At 46.9% G+C, this 25,345-nt stretch overlaps 1 protein-coding gene across 1 annotated transcript in view; it reads right to left on the reverse strand.

The window, feature by feature from the left end:
- Positions 1-17,096: 17,096 nt before the first annotated feature.
- LOC120063414 (sushi domain-containing protein 2-like) overlaps positions 17,097-25,345 on the reverse strand; it is a 43,838-nt gene continuing 35,589 nt past the window's right edge. Inside the window, exons 14-15 of the mRNA XM_039013781.1 lie at positions 25,116-25,212; positions 17,097-17,990 (exon numbers count right to left, since the gene is read on the reverse strand). Coding sequence (XP_038869709.1) covers positions 17,942-17,990; positions 25,116-25,212 — 146 coding nt within the window. The 3' untranslated portion in view covers positions 17,097-17,941. The remainder of the gene's footprint in view (positions 17,991-25,115; positions 25,213-25,345) is intronic.

Genomic DNA, 25,345 nt, shown 5'->3' on the forward strand with positions numbered 1-25,345 from the left:
GATCTTTACATACTGAGAGGAGCTGGGGAGAGGGTTATGATCTTTACATACTGAGAGGAGAGGAGCTGGGGAGAGGGTTATGATCTTTATATACTGAGAGGAGAGGAGCTGGGGAGAGGGCTATGATCTTTACATACTGAGAGGAGAGGAGCTGGGGAGAGGGCTATGATCTTTACATACTGAGAGGAGCTGGGGAGAGGGCTATGATCTTTATATACTGAGAGGAGCTGGGGAGAGGGTTATGATCTTTATATACTGAGAGGAGCTGGGGAGAGGGTTATGATCTTTACATACTGAGAGGAGCTGGGGAGAGGGTTATGATCTTTATATACTGAGAGGAGCTGGGGAGAGGGTTATGATCTTTATATACTGAGAGGAGCTGGGGAGAGGGTTATGATCTTTACATACTGAGAGGAGCTGGGGAGAGGGTTATGATCTTTATATACTGAGAGGAGCTGGGGAGAGGGTTATGATCTTTATATACTGAGAGGAGCTGGGGAGATGGTTATGATCTTTACATAATGAGAGGAGAGGAGCTGGGGAGAGGGTTATGATCTTTACATACTGAGAGGAGCTGGGGAGAGGGTTATGATCTTTATATACTGAGAGGAGCTGGGGAGAGGGCTATGATCTTTACATACTGAGAGGAGGGGAGCTGTGGAGAGGGTTATGATCTTTACATACTGAGAGGAGGGGAGCTGGGGAGAGGGCTATGATCTTTACATACTGAGAGGAGAGGAGCTGGGGAGAGAGTTATGATCTTTACATACTGAGAGGAGAGGAGCTGGGGAGAGGGCTATGATCTTTACATACTGTGAGGAGAGGAGCTGGGGAGAGAGTTATGATCTTTACATACTGAGAGGAGAGGAGCTGGGGAGAGGGCTATGATCTTTACATACTGTGAGGAGAGGAGCTGGGGAGAGAGTTATGATCTTTACATACTGAGAGGAGAGGAGCTGGGGAGAGAGTTATGATCTTTACATACTGAGAGGAGAGGAGCTGGGGAGAGGGCTATGATCTTTACATACTGAGAGGAGAGGAGCTGGGGAGAGGGCTATGATCTTTACATACTGAGAGGAGAGGAGCTGGGGAGAGAGTTATGATCTTTACATACTGAGAGGAGAGGAGCTGGGGAGAGGGCTATGATCTTTACATACTGAGAGGAGAGGAGCTGGGGAGAGGGCTATGATCTTTACATACTGTGAGGAGAGGAGCTGGGGAGAGAGTTATGATCTTTACATACTGTGAGGAGAGGAGCTGGGGAGAGGGCTATGATCTTTACATACTGAGAGGAGCTGGGGAGAGGGCTATGATCTTTATATACTGAGAGGAGCTGGGGAGAGGGTTATGATCTTTATATACTGAGAGGAGCTGGGGAGAGGGCTATGATCTTTACATACTGAGAGGAGCTGGGGAGAGGGTTATGATCTTTACATACTGAGAGGAGCTGGGGAGAGAGTTATGATCTTTATATACTGAGAGGAGAGGAGCTGGGGAGAGGGTTATGATCTTTATATACTGAGAGGAGAGGAGCTGGGGAGAGAGTTATGATCTTTACATACTGTGAGGAGAGGAGCTGGGGAGAGGGCTATGATCTTTACATACTGTGAGGAGCTGGGGAGAGGGTTACTGTAACGGCAGCCTTCCCTCTCTTCACGAGAAGAGAGGGTGTAGCATTGATCGGACCAACAAGCAACGTAGCCAGTGCTCAACATGTTTAATAAAACTAATAAACAGTGAACACTAAACACTTAACAAATAACAAAATAACAAAATGTGGCAAACCGAAACAGCCCTATCTGGTGCAGACAAAACACAGAGACAGGAAACAACCACCCACAATCCCCAACACAAAACAAGCCACCTATATATGATTCTCAATCAGGGACAACGATTGACAGCTGTCTCTGATTGAGAACCATATTAGGCTGAACACAGAAACAGACGAACTAGACACACAACATAGAATTCCCACCCAGCTCACGTCCTGACCAACACTAAAACAAGCAAAACACATAAGAACTCTGGTCAGGACGTTACAGTTATGATCTTTACATACTGAGAGGAGAGGAGCTGGGGAGAGGGCTATGATCTTTACATACTGTGAGGAGAGGAGCTGGGGAGAGGGTTATGATCTTTACATACTGAGAGGAGAGGAGCTGGGGAGAGGGCTATGATCTTTACATACTGTGAGGAGAGGAGCTGGGGAGAGGGTTATGATCTTTATATACTGAGAGGAGAGGAGCTGTGGAGAGGGCTATGATCTTTACATACTGAGAGGAGAGGAGCTGGGGAGAGGGCTATGATCTTTACATACTGAGAGGAGCTGGGGAGAGGGCTATGATCTTTACATACTGAGAGGAGAGGAGCTGGGGAGAGGGTTATGATCTTTATATACTGAGAGGAGCTGGGGAGAGGGCTATGATCTTTACATACTGAGAGGAGCTGGGGAGAGGGCTATGATCTTTACATACTGAGAGGAGCTGGGGAGAGGGTTATGATCTTTATATACTGAGAGGAGCTGGGGAGAGGGCTATGATCTTTACATACTGAGAGGAGCTGGGGAGAGGGCTATGATCTTTACATACTGAGAGGAGCTGGGGAGAGGGCTATGATCTTTATATACTGAGAGGAGCTGTGGAGAGGGTTATGATCTTTACATACTGAGAGGAGAGGAGCTGGGGAGAGGGCTATGATCTTTATATACTGAGAGGAGCTGGGGAGAGGGCTATTATCTTTATATACTGAGAGGAGCTGTGGAGAGGGTTATGATCTTTACATACTGAGAGGAGAGGAGCTGGGGAGAGGGCTATGATCTTTATATACTGAGAGGAGAGGAGCTGGGGAGAGGGCTATGATCTTTACATACTGAGAGGAGCTGGGGAGAGGGCTATGATCTTTACATACTGAGAGGAGCTGGGGAGAGGGTTATGATCTTTACATACTGTGAGGAGGGGAGCTGGGGAGAGGGCTATGATCTTTATATACTGAGAGGAGAGGAGCTGGGGAGAGGGCTATGATCTTTACATACTGAGAGGAGCTGGGGAGAGGGCTATGATCTTTACATACTGAGAGGAGCTGGGGAGAGGGTTATGATCTTTACATACTGAGAGGAGGGGAGCTGTGGAGAGGGTTATGATCTTTACATACTGAGAGGAGAGGAGCTGGGGAGAGAGTTATGATCTTTACATACTGAGAGGAGAGGAGCTGGGGAGAGGGCTATGATCTTTACATACTGAGAGGAGCTGGGGAGAGGGTTATGATCTTTACATACTGAGAGGAGAGGAGCTGGGGAGAGGGTTATGATCTTTATATACTGAGAGGAGAGGAGCTGGGGAGAGGGCTATGATCTTTACATACTGAGAGGAGAGGAGCTGGGGAGAGGGCTATGATCTTTACATACTGAGAGGAGCTGGGGAGAGGGCTATGATCTTTATATACTGAGAGGAGCTGGGGAGAGGGTTATGATCTTTATATACTGAGAGGAGCTGGGGAGAGGGTTATGATCTTTACATACTGAGAGGAGCTGGGGAGAGGGTTATGATCTTTATATACTGAGAGGAGCTGGGGAGAGGGTTATGATCTTTATATACTGAGAGGAGCTGGGGAGAGGGTTATGATCTTTACATACTGAGAGGAGCTGGGGAGAGGGTTATGATCTTTATATACTGAGAGGAGCTGGGGAGAGGGTTATGATCTTTATATACTGAGAGGAGCTGGGGAGATGGTTATGATCTTTACATAATGAGAGGAGAGGAGCTGGGGAGAGGGTTATGATCTTTACATACTGAGAGGAGCTGGGGAGAGGGTTATGATCTTTATATACTGAGAGGAGCTGGGGAGAGGGCTATGATCTTTACATACTGAGAGGAGGGGAGCTGTGGAGAGGGTTATGATCTTTACATACTGAGAGGAGGGGAGCTGGGGAGAGGGCTATGATCTTTACATACTGAGAGGAGAGGAGCTGGGGAGAGAGTTATGATCTTTACATACTGAGAGGAGAGGAGCTGGGGAGAGGGCTATGATCTTTACATACTGTGAGGAGAGGAGCTGGGGAGAGAGTTATGATCTTTACATACTGAGAGGAGAGGAGCTGGGGAGAGGGCTATGATCTTTACATACTGTGAGGAGAGGAGCTGGGGAGAGAGTTATGATCTTTACATACTGAGAGGAGAGGAGCTGGGGAGAGAGTTATGATCTTTACATACTGAGAGGAGAGGAGCTGGGGAGAGGGCTATGATCTTTACATACTGAGAGGAGAGGAGCTGGGGAGAGGGCTATGATCTTTACATACTGAGAGGAGAGGAGCTGGGGAGAGAGTTATGATCTTTACATACTGAGAGGAGAGGAGCTGGGGAGAGGGCTATGATCTTTACATACTGAGAGGAGAGGAGCTGGGGAGAGGGCTATGATCTTTACATACTGTGAGGAGAGGAGCTGGGGAGAGAGTTATGATCTTTACATACTGTGAGGAGAGGAGCTGGGGAGAGGGCTATGATCTTTACATACTGAGAGGAGCTGGGGAGAGGGCTATGATCTTTATATACTGAGAGGAGCTGGGGAGAGGGTTATGATCTTTATATACTGAGAGGAGCTGGGGAGAGGGCTATGATCTTTACATACTGAGAGGAGCTGGGGAGAGGGTTATGATCTTTACATACTGAGAGGAGCTGGGGAGAGAGTTATGATCTTTATATACTGAGAGGAGAGGAGCTGGGGAGAGGGTTATGATCTTTACATACTGAGAGGAGCTGGGGAGAGGGTTATGATCTTTACATACTGAGAGGAGCTGGGGAGAGGGTTATGATCTTTACATACTGAGAGGAGGGGAGCTGTGGAGAGGGTTATGATCTTTACATACTGAGAGGAGAGGAGCTGGGGAGAGAGTTATGATCTTTACATACTGAGAGGAGCTGGGGAGAGGGTTATGATCTTTACATACTGAGAGTAGCTGGGGAGAGGGCTATGATCTTTATATACTGAGAGGAGCTGTGGAGAGGGCTATGATCTTTATATACTGAGAGGAGCTGTGGAGAGGGCTATGATCTTTATATACTGAGAGGAGCTGTGGAGAGGGTTATGATCTTTACATACTGAGAGGAGCTGGGGAGAGGGTTATGATCTTTACATACTGAGAGGAGGGGAGCTGTGGAGAGGGTTATGATCTTTACATACTGAGAGGAGAGGAGCTGGGGAGAGGGTTATGATCTTTATATACTGAGAGGAGAGGAGCTGGGGAGAGGGCTATGATCTTTACATACTGAGAGGAGGGGAGCTGTGGAGAGGGTTATTATCTTTACATACTGAGAGGAGGGGAGCTGTGGAGAGGGCTATGATCTTTACATACTGAGAGGAGGGGAGCTGTGGAGAGGGTTATGATCTTTACATACTGAGAGGAGAGGAGCTGGGGAGAGGGCTATGATCTTTACATACTGAGAGGAGAGGAGCTGTGGAGAGGGTTATGATCTTTATATACTGAGAGGAGCTGTGGAGAGGGTTATGATCTTTACATACTGAGAGGAGGGGAGCTGTGGAGAGGGCTATGATCTTTACATACTGAGAGGAGGGGAGCTGTGGAGAGGGCTATGATCTTTACATACTGAGAGGAGAGGAGCTGTGGAGAGGGTTATGATCTTTATATACTGAGAGGAGCTGGGGAGAGGGTTATGATCTTTATATACTGAGAGGAGCTGTGGAGAGGGTTATGATCTTTACATACTGAGAGGAGGGGAGCTGGGGAGAGGGTTATGATCTTTACATACTGAGAGGAGAGGAGCTGGGGAGAGGGTTATGATCTTTATATACTGTGAGGAGGGGAGCTGGGGAGAGGGCTATGATCTTTACATACTGAGAGGAGGGGAGCTGGGGAGAGGGTTATGATCTTTATATACTGAGAGGAGCTGGGGAGAGGGCTATGATCTTTATATACTGAGAGGAGAGGATGAGACACGCTGGGGAGAGGGTTATGTTTATGTCATCTCTCCAGTATAATAATAAATATTTGATATTTTTTAAATTATAAGACAAAACGTTTGTCACCATTTCATGCAGAAAAATGTTAGGACATTCTACAGTTCTGTGAAGGTTATCACCACTGAAGTGATTTCCCTCTTATCAGAAAGTGTTCTCAGAATAATCCTCCAAACAGGATAAACGGCTTGGGCTAACAATACTGTGACTAAAATATTTATTTCCACTACCTCTCTGTCTCTCTCTCGTTCGTCTCTCTCTGCGGTCCCTGCACACCCTGTTTTGCATATGAATAATCTCAAAATCAGGGGAATCACTTCCCTCCACCCAGTTTTTTCTCTTCTGTTTATTTAAACACAAAGTTTCCAAGTAGTCTGCAATGAATTTATATTTGGGTAAGGAGGGCGAACGTCTCACTACCCTGGCTTCGTGCCCTTCCGCAGGCTTACCACGGAGGTTAGTGCCCCGTTTCCATAGCGCTAGCTGATTGATTCAGTCTTTAATGGCTTCCTCTGTTGGGCAGACTGGAAGCATGCATCCCAAATGGCACCCTATTCCCTATATAGACCAAAGTCCAAAGTAGTGCACTATCTAGGGAATAGGGTGCCATTTGGAACGTAGACGAGGACTAGCATAACATCTGTAAGGGCGGACCGGGCGGGCACACAGGCAGGGCCTGCTCTCTCTCTCTCTCCCTCTCTGTTACCCTCATCTGTGGTGCAGTTAAAGAGAGGTATCAGCTTTTTCTGTGGCCTAGGAAGATGACGTGCTCCATTATTAAAACAACTGAGTCAAAATGAAAAATGAGAGTCGGCCCTATACTTTGTACTGGTGTGTAGATTAGGGTTAGGGTGCCTCAGAGGGGAATAGGGTTCAGCATCTGATGTTAGGGGTAAGGATTGGTGGGTAGCCATGCTGTTTTCTCTGTGATAAAGTCACACAGTATAACGACACAGGACGAGACCTAAATGCAGACACAGGAGGCAGATGGTTAGAGTCTGTGATATTTATTAATAGACAAGGGCAGGCAAGAGGCAGGTCGAGGACAGGCAGAAGTTCGTAAACCAGGTCTGAGTCAGATGGGTACAGGACGGCAGGCAGGCTCGAGGTCAGGGAAGGCAAAACGGTATGGCAGGCGGGCTCAGGGTCAGGGCCAGCAGAAAAGGTCGGAACCGGGAGGACTAGACAAACAGGAGTACGGAAAAACACGCGAATAGGCTTGACAAGACAAGATGAACTGGCAACAGACAAACAGAAACCACTGGTATAAATACACAAGGGATAATGGGAACAAATGGGAGACACCTGGTGGGGGGTGGAGAAAGCACAAGACAGGTGAAACAGATCAGGGTGTGACAGTACCCCCCCCCCCCCCCCCCTCTAGGGGCGCCATACCTGGTTGACCGGGATGCCGGCAGTGAAAGTCAGCAATGAGGGCCATGAAACGTGGAATGTATACGGAGGAAGACAAACAGCAGTTGGACTAAGGATCTTGGAGATGGGAAAGGGGCCGATAAAGCGGGGGGGAAGTTTACGGGATTCCACCCTGGGGGCCAGATCCTGAGTGGAGAGCCATAGCCTCTGCCAGAGACGATAGCGGGTAGCCGGGGTCCGGTGGTGGTCCGCCTGTCGCCGATACCTGGAGGTGGTCTTAAGAAGAGGACCAGGCTCTCTTCCAGGTACACCGACAGTGACGGACAAACATCTGGGCTGAGGGTATGCTGACCTCTTTCTCTGGGAAGAACGGAGGCTGGTAACACAAGGAACACTCGAAAGGCAAGAGCCCAGTGGCAGTGTAGGGAAGGGTGTTCCGAGCGTACTCCACCCCACACGAGTTGCTGGCTCCACGTGGTGGGATTGGCCGAGACGAGGCACCGAAGAGTCATCTCCAGGTCTTGATTGGGACGCTCCGACTGGCCGTTGGACTGAGGATGAAACTCGGAAGACAGGCTGGCCGACGCCCAATGAGGGTGCAGGACACCTTCCAGAATCGGGATGAGAACTGAGGACCACGATCGGAGACCATGTCGACTGGAAGTCCATGGATTCGGAAGACATGCTGCACCATGAGCTGGGCCGTCTCCTTGGCTAAAGGTAACTTGGGGAGGGGAATGAAATGGGCGGCTTTAGAAAACCTATTCACCACTGTAAGGATGATGGTGTTTCCATCAGACGGAGGGAGACCAGTGACAAAGTCCAGGGATATATGGGACCAGGGGTGATAAGGATCAGGGAGAGGTTGAAGGAGGCCAGCCGGAGCTTGCCACAGAGTCTTGTTCTGAGCGCACACAGTGCAGGTGGCGACGAATGTGGAGACGTCAGAAACCATAGTGGGCCACCAAAAACAGGTAAGCTTCGAGGAATGGACCCAGGGACGAAACATCCGGTTAGCCCCCCCCGTGCTCCAGCTGGGACAGCTGACCAGACCAGTGTAGCAGCGAGACAGGAGGTAGGGAGGATTGTCTCTTGGTATGATGGTGTAGCCGCAGAACTATACAGGCGAGAGAGAGCATCAGGCTTAACATTCTTGGACCCAGGGCGGTAGGTGATGGTATAGTTAAACCGAGTGAATAAAAGAGCCCAACGAGCATGTCTAGAGTTGAGGCGTTTGTCAGTGCGGAGATATTCAAGATTCTTATGGTTGGTCCAAACTAAGAATGTGTGTTCTGCCCCTTCAAGCCAGTGCCTTCACTCCTCCAGCGCCATCTTAACCGCAAGAAACTTCCGATTACCAACGTCATAGTTCCTCTCAGCGGTGTTGAGAAAGGAAAGCACAAGGGTGCAACTTTTGGTCCTGGGCCGAACGTTGGGACAGAACGAAACCCACTTCAACATCCGAGGCGTCAACCTTCACCACGAACTGAAGGGACGGGTTCAGATGGATGCGGATGGGGGCTGTGGTGAAACAATGCTTAAGGTCCAAAAACGCACTGTCGGCAGCTGGGGACCATGTGAACGGACCTTAGGAGTAGTAAGTGCAGAGAGGAGAGAAGCCAGGGTGCTGTAGCTCTGAATGAAGCGAATTAGCGAATCCCAGAAAACGTTGCAGCTGCACTCTAGAGGTGGGTTGGGGCCAATCCACCTCCGCTCTCACCTTGTCAAGATCCATCTGAAAGTTCCCTTCAGCGATGACGTATCCCAGAAAAGAGATAGTGGAGCGATGGAATTCACACTTCTCAGCTATCACAAACAACTGGTTCTCCAGGAGGCGCTGGAGGACTTGTCGGACATGGAGGACATGCTCTTGAGCAGAATGGGAGAAAACAAAGATGTTGTCGAAGTAGAAAAACACAAACCGATTCAACATGTCATGGAACACATTGTTGACCAAGGCCTGGAACACTGCGGGGACGTTGGTGAGTCCAAACGGCATGACCAGGTACTCGTAGTGTCCGTTAGCCGCGTTGACGGCTGTCTTCCACTCGTCTCCTTCCCCTATCCGAACTAGGTGGTAGGTGTTCCAAAGGTCCAATTTAGAAAAGATGGTTGCCACCTGGAGAGGTTCGAAAGCCGAGGAGAAGAGTGGCAGAGGGTAGCGATTCTTTACAGTGATGTCATTGAGGCCCCGGTAGTCGATACATGGACGCAGGGTCTTGTCCTTCTTTTCCACAAAGAAGAAACCTGCGCCGGCAGGGGAAGCAGAAGGACGAAAGCCCTCAGCAGCCAGAGAGTCCTCAGTGTACTCCTCCATGGCCTTGGTCACAGTGCCAGATAGGGAATATATCCGTCCAAAAGGCGGTGTGGTGCCTGGGAGGATGTCAATGGCGCAATCGCAGGGATGATGCGGAGGAAGGGAGGTGGCGCGAGCCTTGCTGAAAACCTCCAGGAGGTCCTGGTACTCCGCGGGAACGGCTGAGAAATCCGAGGCTTTTCCAGAGCCTGCAGGAGGACGTCCCGGGGCAGGCTGCGCCGCTTTGAGGCAATGTGAGTGGTAGAACGGGCTCCAACCCAGGATAGAACCAGTGGTCCAGTCAATCAGGGGGTTGTGCCTCTGGAACCATGAAAATCCCAAAACAGGAACATGGGGAGATTCAATAAGTAGAAGCTGTATGGACTCATTGTGATTGCCCGACACTCGCAGGTTAATGGGAACCGTACTGTGAGTGACCCTGCCAACGGAGCGTCCGTCCAGTGCTCTGGCGTCCATGGGAACGGAGAGGAGTTGTGTGGAGATACCCAGCTTACATACTAGAGAAGCGTCCACGAAGCTCTCATCAGCCCCATAGTCAATGAGCACCCGGAGAGATTCAGACCAATCCACCCACAGCAGGATAACATGGAGAGGAGTATGAGTAATAGAAGTTAGAAGATTCCCAGTATGGCCCACCAGCGTACTCATACCTACTGTTGAGCCTGGTCTTTTACTGGACAAGTGGATATGTGATGCCCTGTAGCACCACAATATAGGCAACCGTTGGAACTCAGCTTGCGTAATTGTTAGGCAACAATCTGGCCCTGCCCAGTTGCATAGGCTCTGGAGTAAACGAGTCATCTGTCACCGATGATTCCTGAGGGGGCTCGGGTAACTTTAGATCCTCTCGGGAATGCAGGTGTCAGGGACTTCCGGGGGTTCATCGGAGGCGAGAAAGAAGTAGCTTCCAGGCCACCTCTCTCCCGGACACTTTCCTCACCTCCGCCACAAAATCCTCCAGATGACGGCAAATGGCAGATTGTTGCTCCCAAACCGCCGTAGCCCAGGTGAGCGCCCTTCCAGACATCACCGTTATGAAATAGGCTATCTCCGAACGATCCGAAGGAAACAAAGAGGGTTGCAGCTCAAAGATGAGAGAGCACTGGGAAAGAAACGCCCGGCAGGTTCCAGGATCCCCAGCAAATCGCTCCGGAGGATGTAAGCGGGGTTCTCGGGGAGCCGGGGTATGCTAGACAAAACCACCACTGGTATGGGGATTACTGAGCGTTCGGGAGGTCTCCATTGTTGCATGCTGCCTGAAAGTCCAAGGAATTTCTCCAGTAATGCTTTGAAACCCTGGTCAGTATGGAGTCCTTCCATAAGGTTCTGGAGTAGCTCCTCATGTCTTCCAATGGAGACAGTGTTGCGGAGCTGGTCCGAGTCTGCTGGGTCAGTCATGGCCAGTTTGTACTATAGCAACACAGGAAGAGACCCAAATGCAGACACAGGAGGCAGATGGTTCGAGTCTCTGATATTTATTAATAGACAAGGGGCAGGTAAAGGCAGGTTGAGGACAGGCAGAAGTTTGTAAACCAGGACAGAATCAGATGGGTACAGGACGGTAGACAGGCTCGAAGTCAGGGCAGGCAGAATGGTATGGCATGCGGGCTCAGGGTCAGGGCAGGCAGAATGGTATGGCATGCGGGCTCAGGGTCAGGGCAGGCAGAAAAGGTTGGAACTGGGGAGGACTAGACAAACAGGAGTACGGAAAAACACGCTGGTAAGCTTGACGAGACAAGATAAACTGGCAACAGACAAGCAGAATCCACCGGTATAAATACACAGGGGATAATGGGAACAAATGGGAGACACATGGTGGGGGGTGGAGACAAAGCACAATACAGGTGAAACAGATCAGGGTGTGACACAAAGAGAGTGTTAATGTCAAGTGTAGTTAGTGTTAGAGTCTGTTTTTGTATCTCAAACAAATGTAAGTACGGGACTATAAAGACCAGTAGGCCATTTATACTACAGAGTAGATGTAGAATGGTCCCTGATCAATTTGAGATGTAATATTGTTTGGTATGACAATGACCATAGGAGTTGGCAAGACAGCACAAACAGATCTGGAACTAGGCTAGAGTAGCTGAGGTTATATTAGAAGAGGATCCCATTGATGAAGCAGCCTATTGTAGCCTACTAGAAACTACTGTATAGCTTACTGTAACCTACTGTATAGGCTACTGTAACCTACTGTATAGCTTACTGTAACCTACTGTATAGGCTACTGTAACCAACTGTAGCCTACTGTAACATACTGGAACCCACTGTATAGGCTACTGTAACCTACTGTATAGCTTACTGTAACCTACTGTATAGGCTACTGGAACCTACTGTATAGCTTACTGTAACCTACTATATAGCTTACTGTAACCTACTGTATAGGCTACTGGCACCTACTGTATAGCTTACTGTAACCTACTGCATAGGCTAATTTAACCTATTGGAACGTACTGTAGCCTACTGTAACTTACTGTGACCTATGGTTTAGCCTACTGTAACATACTGTAACCTACTGTATAGGCTACTGTAACCTATTGGAACGTACTGTAGCCTACTGTAACTTACTGTGACCTATGGTTTAGCCTACTGTAACATACTGTAACCTACTGTATAGGCTACTGTAACCTATTGGAATGTACTGTAGCCTACTGTAACCTACTGTGACCTATGGTTTAGCCTACTGTAACATACTGTAACCTACTGTATAGGCTACTGTAACCTATTGGAATGTACTGTAGCCTACTGTAACCTACTGTGACCTATGGTTTAGCCTACTGTAACATATAGGATCCGACTGTATAGCCAGTGGTGTAAAGTACTTTAAAGTACTAATTAGGTAGTTTTGGGGGTATCTGTACTTTACTATTAATATTTTTGCCAACTTTTACTTTTACTTCACTACATTCCTAAAGAAAATGCTGTACTTTTTACTCCATACATTTTCCCTGACACCCAAAAGTACTTGTTACATTTTGAATGCTTAGCAGGACAGAACATGGTCCAATTCACAGACTTATCAAGAGGACATCCCTGGTCATCTCCACTGCCTCTGATCTGGCGGACTCACTAACCACAAATGCTTCGTTTGTAAATGATGTCTGAGTGTTGGAGTGTGGCCCTGGCTATCTGTAAATAGTGCCTACTGGTTGGTTTAAAATAAGTAATTAGAAATTATTCATACTTTTACTTTTGATACATAAGTACATTTGATCAATTACATTTACTTTTGATACTTAAGTATATTTAAAACCAAATACTTTTAGACTTTTACTCAAGTAGTATTTTACCGGGTGACTTTCACTTTTACTTGAGTCATTTTCTATTAAGGTATCTTTACTTTTACTCAAGTATGACAATTGGGTACTTTTTCCAACACTGTGTATAGCCTACTGGAAATGGCTATATAGCCTACTGTAACCTACTGTATAGCCTACTGTAACCTACTGTATAGTCTAACGTAACCTACTGTTTCCATGAGTCAAATCATCAAGAGAAGCCAGAACAATGTGCACCTGCAAAGCTGCAACACCAGACTTGAAACAAAACGCTCACTAAAAACAGAAGCTTTGGCCAAAACCACTACACAGGGCCTTTTCCCTAATCCCTCAGTTTAAAGGAGGATAAAATAGAAGATTTAAAGCAGGGGAAAACTCCCAGTGAGAGAAACAGGCTTGGACAGAGCAGAAAGCATTTATTTGTGTTTGAATTTGATTTGGCTAATTAAGAGGAGTGGGATATAAGACATGCGTAAATACTCTGCTTCAGAAATGAACAGGCCCCCGCTGAGATGAAACACACACGCACGCACACACGCACAACTTAATCAGCATGTCACTCTCTGAACAGTACAGGCCTTAGCGATCTGCTCCATTGCCTTCCTTGTAACCAGCGATTGACACATGAAAGCAGTGAAATTTCACAGTCAACTAATCTCAGTTATATATGTATATAGACCTCCAATGTAGGAGACTTGTAGAGCTGAGCTAGTACACACCAGGCGTGTTCTTTTAACGTTGTTGTTGGTGTCTTAGGAGCTGTAAGTGTGTGTGTCTGTGTGGACAGGAGTGTACTGTACGTGAGGGTGTTCTTTTTGTTGTTGTTGGTGTCAGGGCAGGAGCTGTGTGTCTACGTCACTGTCTATTTCTAGGACATGAGCTGTGTGTGTCTATGTCACTCTCTGTCTATCTCTAGGACATGAGCTGTGTGTGTCTATGTCACTCTCTGTCTATCTCTAGGGCAGTAGCTGTGTGTGTATATGTCTCGCTCTGTCTATCTCTAGGGCAGTAGCTGTGTGTGTCTATGTCACTCTCTGTCTATATCTAGGACAGTAGCTGTGTGTGTCTATGTCACTCTCTGTCTATCTCTAGGGCAGTAGCTGTGTGTGTCTATGTCACTCTCTGTCTATCTCTAGGGTGTTTTTGCAAAAAGACATTCAGACAGCACCTGTATTTAGGATTTTATTAGCATCCCCAGTTAGCCTGTAGTACCCATTCCCCAACAACCAGCCTCTGTCTACAGGGTCTCTCTACAGTAGCCTGTAGTATGGCCTGTAGTACCCATTCCCCAACAACCAGCCTCTGTCTACAGGGTCTATGTGGTTCCTCTGGTCCTGGTAATGGATCACAGCTGGTAGCCATGAACCAACCACAGCTCGCCGGGCTGCCCACCGCACAACATCAAAGACCTAAAGTCCACCAGGGACAGGCTATTTCAATTAGCCTCCCCCTAACACATACACACACGAATGCAAACACACACACATACCCCGCTCCATCGCCGGCAGTACCCACACACACCCCTTGACTTGTCAGAGCAGAAACTATACCATAAAGTCAAAGGAACGGTCTGTAAATCTCTGAGATAGAGATTGTAATGCGGCAAATATCTGGGGAAGGGTATAAAACAATTTCTAGAGTGTTGAAAGTTTCCAACAGCACAGTGGTCTCCATCCTTGGGCCATTTGAAAAATATGGAACTCCCTGGCCGTCTGACCAAACTGAGCAACCGGGCAGTGTTCAAGTCTGGGCTTTGGCTGGGCCACTCTAGGACGTTCACATTCTTGTTCTGAAGCCATTCCAGCGTTGATTTAAATGTATGCTTAGGGTCCTTGTCTTGTTGGAACACAAATATTCACCCCTGTCTAATGTTTCTTGCACTCTGAAGCAGGTTCTCATCAAGGATTTATTTGGCTCCATTCAATGCCTGTATTTGACTCCATTCATTGTTCCCTCTATCCTTACCAGTCTCCCAGTCCCTGCCGGTGAAAAGCATCCTCATAGCATGATGCTGCCACCAGCAGACATAGTGTTTTGCATTCAGGCCAAAGACTTCAATCAGTCTTTCACATGCATTTTCTCAGGAGTGGCTTTCTCTTCCACTCTCTCATGAAGCCCAGATTGGTAAAGGGCTCTAGAGACTGAGACCTTCTGGCAGGTTCTCCCGTCTCAGCCAAGGAACTCTGTAGTTCTGTCAGAGTGGTCATTTCTAGTTCTTGTTCACCTTGAAAATATGTGGAAAGACTTGAAGATTGCTGTTCACCACCACTCCCCATTTAACTTAGAATGGGATAAAATCCCCAAATCCAGATGTGCAAAGCTGATACAGACATACCCAAGACGACTCAAAGCTGATACAGACATACCCAAGACGACTCAAAGCTGATACAGACATACCCAAGACGACTCAAAGCTGATACAGACATACCCAAGACGACTCAAAGCTGATACAGACATACCCAAGACGACTCAAAGCTGATACAGACATACCCAAGACGACTCAAAGCTGATACAGACATACCCAAGACGACTCAAAGCTGATACAGACATACCCAAGACGACTCAAAGCTGATACAGACATACCCAAGACGACTCAAAGCTGATACAGACATACCCAAGACGACTCAAAGCTGATACAGACATACCCAAGACGACTCAAAGCTGATACAGACATACCCAAGACGACTCAAAGCTGATACAGACATACCCAAGACGACTCAAAGCTGATAGACATACCCAAGACGACTCAAAGCTGATACAGACATACCCAAGACGACTCAAAGCTGATACAGACATACCCAAGACGACTCAAAGCTCAAATCGCTGTCAAAGGTGCTCCTACAAATTATTGACACAGGGGTGTGAATACTTATGTAAGTGAGATATTTCTGTATTTCATTTTCAATAAATTTGCAAAAACTTCTAAAAGCATGTTTTCACTTTGTCAATATGGGGTATTGTGTGTAGGTGGGTGAGAACAAAACAATATTTAATTAATTTTGAATTGAGGCTGTAACACAAAACGTAGAATAAATCAAGGGGTCTGAATACTTTCTGAAGGTACTGTATCTTATTATGAGATCATTGGTGTTGGATGGAAGGGGTCCCTCCGTTTCCTCGTACCCTCCCAGAGTTTGTTTTGGAGAAGGAAAAGTTACTTGGGTTCAAAGTCATGAAGGGGACACAGTTTGGTGGGGTTGTTGTGTTGGGCAGCACAGTGACATAGAGACACTAACCTGTAGCACAGTGACATAGAGACACTAACCTGTAGCACAGTGACATACTAACCTGTAGCACAGTGACATAGAGACACTAACCTGTAACACAGTGACATAGAGACACTAACCTGTAACACAGTGACATAGAGACACTAACCTGTAGCACAGTGACATAGAGACACTAACCTGTAGCACAGTGACATAGAGACACTAACCTGTAGCACAGTGACATACTAACCTGTAGCACAGTGACATAGAGACACTAACCTGTAGCACAGTGACATATATACTGTGCATGTATGTCACTGTGCTACAGGTTAATGTGTCTATGTCACTGTGTTACAGGTTAGTGTGTCTCTGTCACTGTGTTACAGGTTAATGTGTCTCTGTCACTGTGTTATAGGTTAGTGTGTCTCTGTCACTGTGTTACAGGTTAGTGTGTGTCTCTGTCACTGTGCTACAGGTTAGTATGTCTCTATGTCACTGTGCTACAGGTTAGTGTGTCTATGTCACTGTGCTCCAGGTTAGTATGTCTATGTCACACACTAACCTGTAACACAGTGACATAGACACACTAACCTGTAGCACAGTGACAGACACACTAACCTGTAGTGCAGTGACAGACACACTAACCTGTAGCACAGTGACATAGACACACTAGCCTGTAGCACAGTGACATACACACACTAACCTGTAACACAGTGACAGACACACTAACCTGTAGCACAGTGACAGACACACTAACCTGTAGCACAGTGACAGACACACTAACCTGTAGCACAGTGACATAGACACACTAACCTGTAGCACAGTGACCATTAGCTGGATGCAACAAAAACAAAAATAGCCAATTATTTTTGCAATAATGCATTGCCATAGCCATAGACCACGTTTTCAAAAGAACAGAGGAACAACAAAATTCACAGCCATACTTTCACAACTGTATTTATTTCCCTTTAATGAATTACATTCAAATATTATTGTACCACAGTATCTATTCATTATTCAATACTTCTACTTCATTTGAAGATAGAAAAAGCATGAGCTTTGCTATTGTGCAATTGTCAGCCATTTGGTGGCATGTTCTTTCGAATGACTTTTTCTCAACCATTGAATGGAATGAACAAAGGCAGTGAGCCCACACACATGAGCTATATTACTGGTCAAAGTCATTCAACCTTTTAAAACGATCAGGAGATTGACTCTAAACACCTAAGAGAGTGTACATCTGGGACCATTCTAAGTTAATAGGAACATGGAGTGATAACATAGACGGGACCTCAAAGTATTCACATAATATTGTTTCCCGGCAAAAGAACATAACATTTAGTCCTAGGAAAAGTCCTGTGAACAAACCAAGCAGGCCTGCTCTGTAAGCCTTCATTTACAGACCGTGAACAAACCAAGCAGGCCTGCTCTGTAAGCCTTCATTTACAGACCGTGAACAAACCAAGCAGGCCTGCTCTGTAAGCCTTCATTTACAGACTGGGAACAAACCAAGCAGGCCTGCTCTGTAAGCCTTCATTTACAGACCGTGAACAAACCAAGCAGGCCTGCTCTGTAAGCCTTCATTTACAGACCGTTATTTAAAGTAATCTACAGTGCAATGTACACATGTACTACACCATGAAGAAAATGCATTATCCCTGATCCACAAAAATTCTACATGGTGTAGAAAACATAATTTGCACCTACATTAGTGCATGTTGATGCCAGCTTAAGGGTGATGCAATTGTCGGTTCATTTAAAAATATCCTGGACAGGGAGAGTTACACTGGAGGACATCAACTCTGTTCAGATATCACCTTTCCATCCAGCCTCTCTTGTCTTTCTCTGAAATAAAGCAGAAAGAATCAGAATCACTTTTACTCTACACATACCCAGAATTTGTGACAAGGTGCTGCGAGCAAAAGATTACAGAAACATTAATACTGGAAGACTGTCTGTGTATAACAGGCTACTCAGACACACACATAACCCCACCGACCCATCTCCGACCCCCTGGGTGGTTTCTGACCGAGGCCCCTTGTCCTTCTTTGATGTGTCCTGCCGTTGCGCACAGGGTGGGGAGGACTAGGGCCTGTTGGGGCCTGCAGGGTAACCCTAGATGTGTCTGCAGCAATGGGCTGAGGCTGCAGCAAGGGGCTGAGGATGAAGCAAGGGGCTGTTAGGGCAGGGAGGCCCATACCATCTCCACACAGCATCAGAGGAAGTAGCAGAGTATCACGCAAACAAGACCAGACCAAGCCAGGCCATACTAGACAAGGCGTGTGTGTGTGTGTGTGTGTGTGTGTGTGTGTGTGTGTGTGTGTGTGTGTGTGTGTGTGTGTGTGTGTGTGTGTGTGTGTGTGTGTGTGTGTCTCCAGACATCAATGACAAGTGGGTGTTGACCCAAGGAAGATGTCATGGTGTGTTTAATGGTATGAGTTCACAGGAATGCCTTTGGTGAGCTTTCCCATGTGTCCTTATTACCTCAGCATGTAACATGTATGTAGATGTGTGTCCTTATAACCTCATCATGTAACATGTATGTAGATGTGTGTCCTTATAACCTCATCATGTATGTAGATGTGTGTACTTATAACCTCATCATGTAACATGTATGTAGATGTGTGTTGTCACGTTCCTGACCTGTTTTCTGTTGTTTGGTATGTGTTTATTGGTCAGGGCGTGAGTTTTGGGTGGGCAGTCTATGTTTTCTGTTTCTATGTTGGTTTTGGGGTTGCCTGGTATGGCTCTCAATTAGAGGCAGGTGTTTGACGTTTCCTCTGATTGAGAGTCATATTAAGGTAGGTTGTTCTCACTGTTTGTTTGTGGGTGATTGTCGTCCGTGTCTGTGTCTGCGCACCACACGGGACTGTAGCGTTTGTTCGTTCGTTTGTTATAGTCTGTACCTGTTCCTACGTGCTTCGTGTTATATGTAAGTTTTCATGGTTTAGGTCAGTCTACATTCGTTTTTGTTATTTTGTAATACTTCCAAGTGTTTGTTTTCGTGTTTCGTCGTTTGCTGTAATAAATCATTATGTATTCACAACCCGCTGCACTTTGGTCGAATCACTACTCCTCCTCTTCGTATGAAGAGGAGGAGAAATGCCGTTACAGAATCACCCACCAAACCCAGATCAAGCAGCGGGTTAACGGACAGCAACGACAGCAGCAGTGGGTCAAGGAGGATTGGACATGGGAAGAGATTCTGGACGGAGAAGGACCCTGGGCAGAGCCAGAGGAGTGTCGCCGTCCCAAGGCGGAGCTGGAGGCATCTAAAGCGGAGAGGCGACGATATGAGGAGGCAGCACGGAAGCAAGGCTGGAAGCCCGCAAGTACAACCCAAAAATTTCTTGGGGGGGGGGCTAAAGGGTAGTGTGGCGAAGTCAGGTAGGAGACCTGCGCCAACTTCCCGGGCTTACCGTGGAGAGCGAGAGTACGGGCAGACACCGTGTTACACAGTAGAGCGCATGGTGTCTCCTGTACGTGTTCATAGCCCGGTGCGGGTTATTCCACCTCCCCGCACTGGTAGGGCTAGATTGAGCATTGAGCCAAGTGCCATGAAGCCGGCTCTACATATCTGGCCACCAGTACGTCTCCTTGGGCCGGCTTACATGGCACCAGCCTTACGCATGGTGTCCCCGGTTCGCCTACATAGCCCGGTGCGGGTTATTCCACCTCCCCGCACTGGTCAGGCGACGGGGAGCATACAACCAGGTAAGGTTGGGCAGGTTCAGTGCTCAAGGGAGCCAGTACGCCTACACGGTCCGGTATATCCGGCGCCACCTTCCCGCCCCAGCTCAGTACCACCAGTGCCTGCACCACGCACCAAGCCTCATGTGCGTCCTCAGAGCCCTGTACGCACTGTTCCTCCTCCACGCACTCTCCCTGTGGTGCGTGTCTCCAGCCCAGTGCCTCCAGTTTCGGCACCACGCAGCAAGCCTCCTGTGCGTCTCCAGAGCCCTGTACGCACTGTTCCTTCTCCCCGCACTCGCCCTGAGGTGCGTGCCCTCAGCCCGGTACCTCCAGTTCCGGTACCACGCACCAGGCCTATAGTGCGCATCGAGAGTCCAGTGTGCCCTGTTCCTGCTCCCCGCACTAGCCTTGAGGTGCGTGTCTCCAGTCCGGTACCACCAGTTCCAGCACCACGCACCAGGCCTACTGTGCGCCTCAGCGGGTCAGAGTCGGCCGTCTGCCCAACGCCTTCTGCACTGCCTGTCTGCCCAGCTCCGTCTGAGCCATCCGTCTGCCCAGCGCCGTCTGAGCCATCCGTCTGCCCAGCGCCTTCTGAGCCATCCGTCTGCCCAGCGCCTTCTGAGCCATCCGTCTGCCCAGCGCCTTCTGAGCCATCCGTCTGCCCAGCGCCTTCTGAGCCATCCGTCTGCCCAGCGCCTTCTGAGCCGTCCGTCTGCCCAGCGCCTTCTGAGCCGTCCGTCTGCCACGAGCCATTAGAGCCGCCCGTCTGTCCCGAGCCATTAGAGCCGTCCGTCAGTCAGGAGCCGCTAGAGCCGTCCGTCAGTCAGGAGCTGCCAGAGCCGCCAGCCAGTCAGGAGCTGCCAGAGCCGCCAGCCAGTCAGGAGCTGCCAGAGCCGCCAGCCAGTCAGGAGCTGCCAGAGCTGCCCTACAGTCATGAGCTGCCCTCCAGTCATGAGCTGCCCTCCAGTCATGAGCTGCCCTCCAGTCATGAGCTGCCCTACAGTCATGAGCTGCCCTACAGTCATGAGCTGCCCTACAGTCATGAGCTGCCACTCAGTCCGGAGCTGCCACTCAGTCCGGAGCTGCCACTCAGTCCGGAGCTGCCACTCAGTCCGGAGCTGCCACTCAGTCCGGAGCTGCCACCCAGTCCGGAGCTGCCACCCAGTCCGGAGCTGCCACCCAGTCCGGAGCTGCCACTCAGTCCGGAGCTGCCATTAGTACAGAGTTGTCCCTCTGTCCTAAGCTACCTCTCTGTCCTGAGCTACCTCTCTGTCCTGAGCTACCTCTCTGTCCTGAGCTACCTCTCTGTCCTGAGCTGTCTCCTCTATGTAGGAGGGGCCTTAGTGAAGGTTCCTGGACCATGGTCGGGGGCGAGGGTCGCCACTCAAAGGACGCTAAGGAGGGGGACAAAGACAGTGGTGGAGTGGTGTCCTCGTCCACCGCCGGAGCCGCCACCGCGGACAGATGCCCACCCAGACCATCCCCTTGAGTTGTAGGGGTGCGCCCGGAGTTCGCACCTTGAGGGGGGGGTTCTGTCACGTTCCTGACCTGTTTTCTGTTGTTTGGTATGTGTTTATTGGTCAGGGCGTGAGTTTTGGGTGGGCAGTCTATGTTTTCTGTTTCTATGTTGGTTTTGGGGTTGCCTGGTATGGCTCTCAATTAGAGGCAGGTGTTTGACGTTTCCTCTGATTGAGAGTCATATTAAGGTAGGTTGTTCTCACTGTTTGTTTGTGGGTGATTGTCGTCCGTGTCTGTGTCTGCGCACCACACGGGACTGTAGCGTTTGTTCGTTCGTTTGTTATAGTCTGTACCTGTTCCTACGTGCTTCGTGTTATATGTAAGTTTTCATGGTTTAGGTCAGTCTACATTCGTTTTTGTTATTTTGTAATACTTCCAAGTGTTTGTTTTCGTGTTTCGTCGTTTGCTGTAATAAATCATTATGTATTCACAACCCGCTGCACTTTGGTCGAATCACTACTCCTCCTCTTCGTATGAAGAGGAGGAGGAATGCCGTTACATGTGTCCTTATTACCTCAGCATGTAACATGTATGTAGATGTGTGTCCTTATAACCTCATCATGTAACATGTATGTAGATGTGTGTCCTTATAACCTCATCATGTAACATGTATGTAGATGTGTGTCCTTATAACATCATCATGTAACATGTGTGTCCTTATTACCTCAGCATGTAACATGTATGTAGATGTGTGTCCTTATAACCTCAGCATGTAACATGTATGTAGATGTGTGTCCTTATAACCTCATCATGTAACATGTATGTAAATGTGTGTCCTTATAACATCATCATGTAACATGTATGTAGATGTTTGTTCTTATTACCTCAGCATGTAACATGTATGTAGATGTGTGTCCTTATTACCTCAGCATGTAACATGTATGTAGATGTGTGTCCTTATAACCTCATCATGTGACATGTATGTAGATGTGTGTCCTTATTACCTCAGCATGTAACATGTATGTAGATGTGTGTCCTTATAACCTCATCATGTAACATGTATGTAGATGTGTGTCCTTATAACATCATCATGTAACATGTATGTAGATGTGTGTCCTTATAACCTCATCATGGAACATGTATGTAGATGTGTGTCCTTATAACCTCATCATGGAACATGTATGTAGATGTGTGTCCTTATAACCTCATCATGTAACATGTATGTAGATGTGTGTCCTTATAACCTCATCATGTAACATGTATGTAGATGTGTGTCCTTATAACCTCAGCATGTAACATGTATGTAGATGTGTGTCCTTATAACCTCATCATGTAACATGTATGTAGATGTCTGTCCTTATAACCTCATCATGTAACATGTATGTAGATGTGTGTCCTTATAACCTCATCATGTATGTAGATGTGTGTACTTATAACCTCATCATGTAACATGTATGTAGATGTGTGTCCTTATAACCTCAGCATGTAACATGTATGTAGATGTGTGTCCTTATAACCTCATCATGTAACATGTATGTAGATGTGTGTCCTTATAACCTCAGCATGTAACATGTATGTAGATGTGTGTTCTTATTACCTCATCATGTAACATGTATGTAGATGTGTGTCCTTATAACCTCATCATGTAACATGTATGTAGATGTCTGTCCTTATAACCTCATCATGTAACATGTATGTAGATGTGTGTCCTTATAACCTCATCATGTATGTAGATGTGTGTACTTATAACCTCAGCATGTAACATGTATGTAGATGTTTGTTCTTATTACCTCATCATGTAACATGTATGTAGATGTGTGTCCTTATTACCTCATCATGTAACATGTATGTAGATGTGTGTCCTTATTACCTCAGCATGTAACATGTATGTAGATGTGTGTTCTTATTACCTCATCATGTAACATGTATGTAGATGTGTGTCCTTATAACCTCATCATGTAACATGTATGTAGATGTCTGTCCTTATAACCTCATCATGTAACATGTATGTAGATGTGTGTCCTTATAACCTCATCATGTATGTAGATGTGTGTACTTATAACCTCAGCATGTAACATGTATGTAGATGTTTGTTCTTATTACCTCATCATGTAACATGTATGTAGATGTGTGTCCTTATTACCTCATCATGTAACATGTATGTAGATGTGTGTCCTTATTACCTCATCATGTAACATGTATGTAGATGTTTGTCCTGCTAAAGTGAGTGTGTGATACCCCCTCTGGTGCTCCCTATCCACACAGGTATTGACCTTTGACACTTATCTTCTTACCTTCCCTCCCTCCTTCCCTCCCTCTACAGATGAAAGCAAGGTGATCATCAACCCTCTAAAAACAAGGCAGGTGCGCTCCCTCTCCCCCTTACGGGTGTAAACCATAGTCGTTCATTTCTCTACCTGCAGAACACAGGCTGAACGCTCCAAGTGCACCTGGGAGCCGAGACAAACCATCCCTTCTCTCTTCCATAGGAGAGTTATGGCGGGGGGGAAGCCCTCGACGTCTACGAGGCCCATAAAAATAGGCCTGTCATTTGGTTAGCAAGCGAGCCCAGGAGCTACGGTAGCTGGCTTCTGTTCCAGTAGTGTAGTGTACTGAGTGAGAGGTTTATCCACAGGGTGTATTCTACGTCACAAATGGCACCCTATTTCCCTATGGGCCCTAGTCAAAAATATTGCACTACATAGGGAAGAGGGTGCCATTTGGGACACAGCTGGGGTCTAGCCGAATATGAAGATATACTGTATCGTTTGATCAGATCAGAAGGGTTTTATGAGCGTGTGTGTGTGTGTCTGTGGTTTATGAGGGGGGCTCAGAGGCAGGTGGGATCAATGGTAATCATGAATCATCGTTTTCTTTGTTCATTGGGAATTTAGACAAACGAGGGATATCTATTTTATCATATCTTATCTGGTTGTTAATTTCTATTTTATCATATCTTATCTATTTTTTCATATCTTATCTATTTTATCATATATCTTATCTATTTTATCATATCTTATCTATTTTATCATTTCTATTTTATTGTATATCTATTTTATCATATATTATCTATTTTATCAGTTCTATTTGATCATATATCCTATCTATTTTATCATATATCTTATCTATTTTATCATATCTTATCTATTTTATAATTTCTATTTTATCATATATCTTATCTATTTTATCATATCTTATCAGGTAGCCTAGTGGTTAGAGCATTGGGCCAGTAACCGAAAATTTGCTGGATCGAATCCCCGAGCTGACAAGGTAAAAATCTGTCGTTCTGCCCCTGAACAAGGCAGTTAACCTACAGTTCCCCGGTGGACCTTCATTGTAAATAATAATTTGTTCTTAAATGACTTACCTAGTTAAAGTAATGTAAAAAAATATATATATACATTTTTTGTTTAAATTATCCCTATGTCGGTCTCTATAACATCTGTATAATGTACACTGAGTGGACAAATCATTAGGTACATTTCTACTGTTTTTAGTAACAACCATCTAGCAGTAGTAGACTGGTGTGTAAATCTAACAGGCTTTAGCTCAGTGGTGGGATCCCAGGAACAGACGGCTCGGGTTTGAGACCCAATCTGTTACTGCAGATCACTGCTTTGGTTTCTTAGCTAAAACGTGTGTCCATGCTGTGTGTGTGTGTGTGTGTGTGTGTGTGTGTGTGTGTGTGTGTGTGTGTGTGTGTGTGTGTGTCCGTGCACGCGAGTGCGTGTGTGTCTGTGAGTGTGTTTCCGTGTGTGTGTGTGTATGTGTGTGTGTGTGTGTGCAAGTGTGTGTGAGAGAGAGAAACAGTGAACCCACCTTTTCTGTTTCCTGAAGTGTAGATTGACCATCGCCCCCATGGTTATCAGAGTAGCTATGGAAAACACAGAACCCAGCACCACTCCTAGGACATTATCTGGAACACACACAACAAACTATAATAATACATAGAGCTTTCCTCAAAACCAAAGACATGTTACACACAACAAACTATAATAATACATAGAGCTTTCCTCAAAACCAAAGACATGTTACACACAACAAACTAA

Source organism: Salvelinus namaycush, chromosome 18, assembly GCF_016432855.1.
Source record: "Salvelinus namaycush isolate Seneca chromosome 18, SaNama_1.0, whole genome shotgun sequence".
Lineage (NCBI taxonomy): Eukaryota > Metazoa > Chordata > Actinopteri > Salmoniformes > Salmonidae > Salvelinus > Salvelinus namaycush.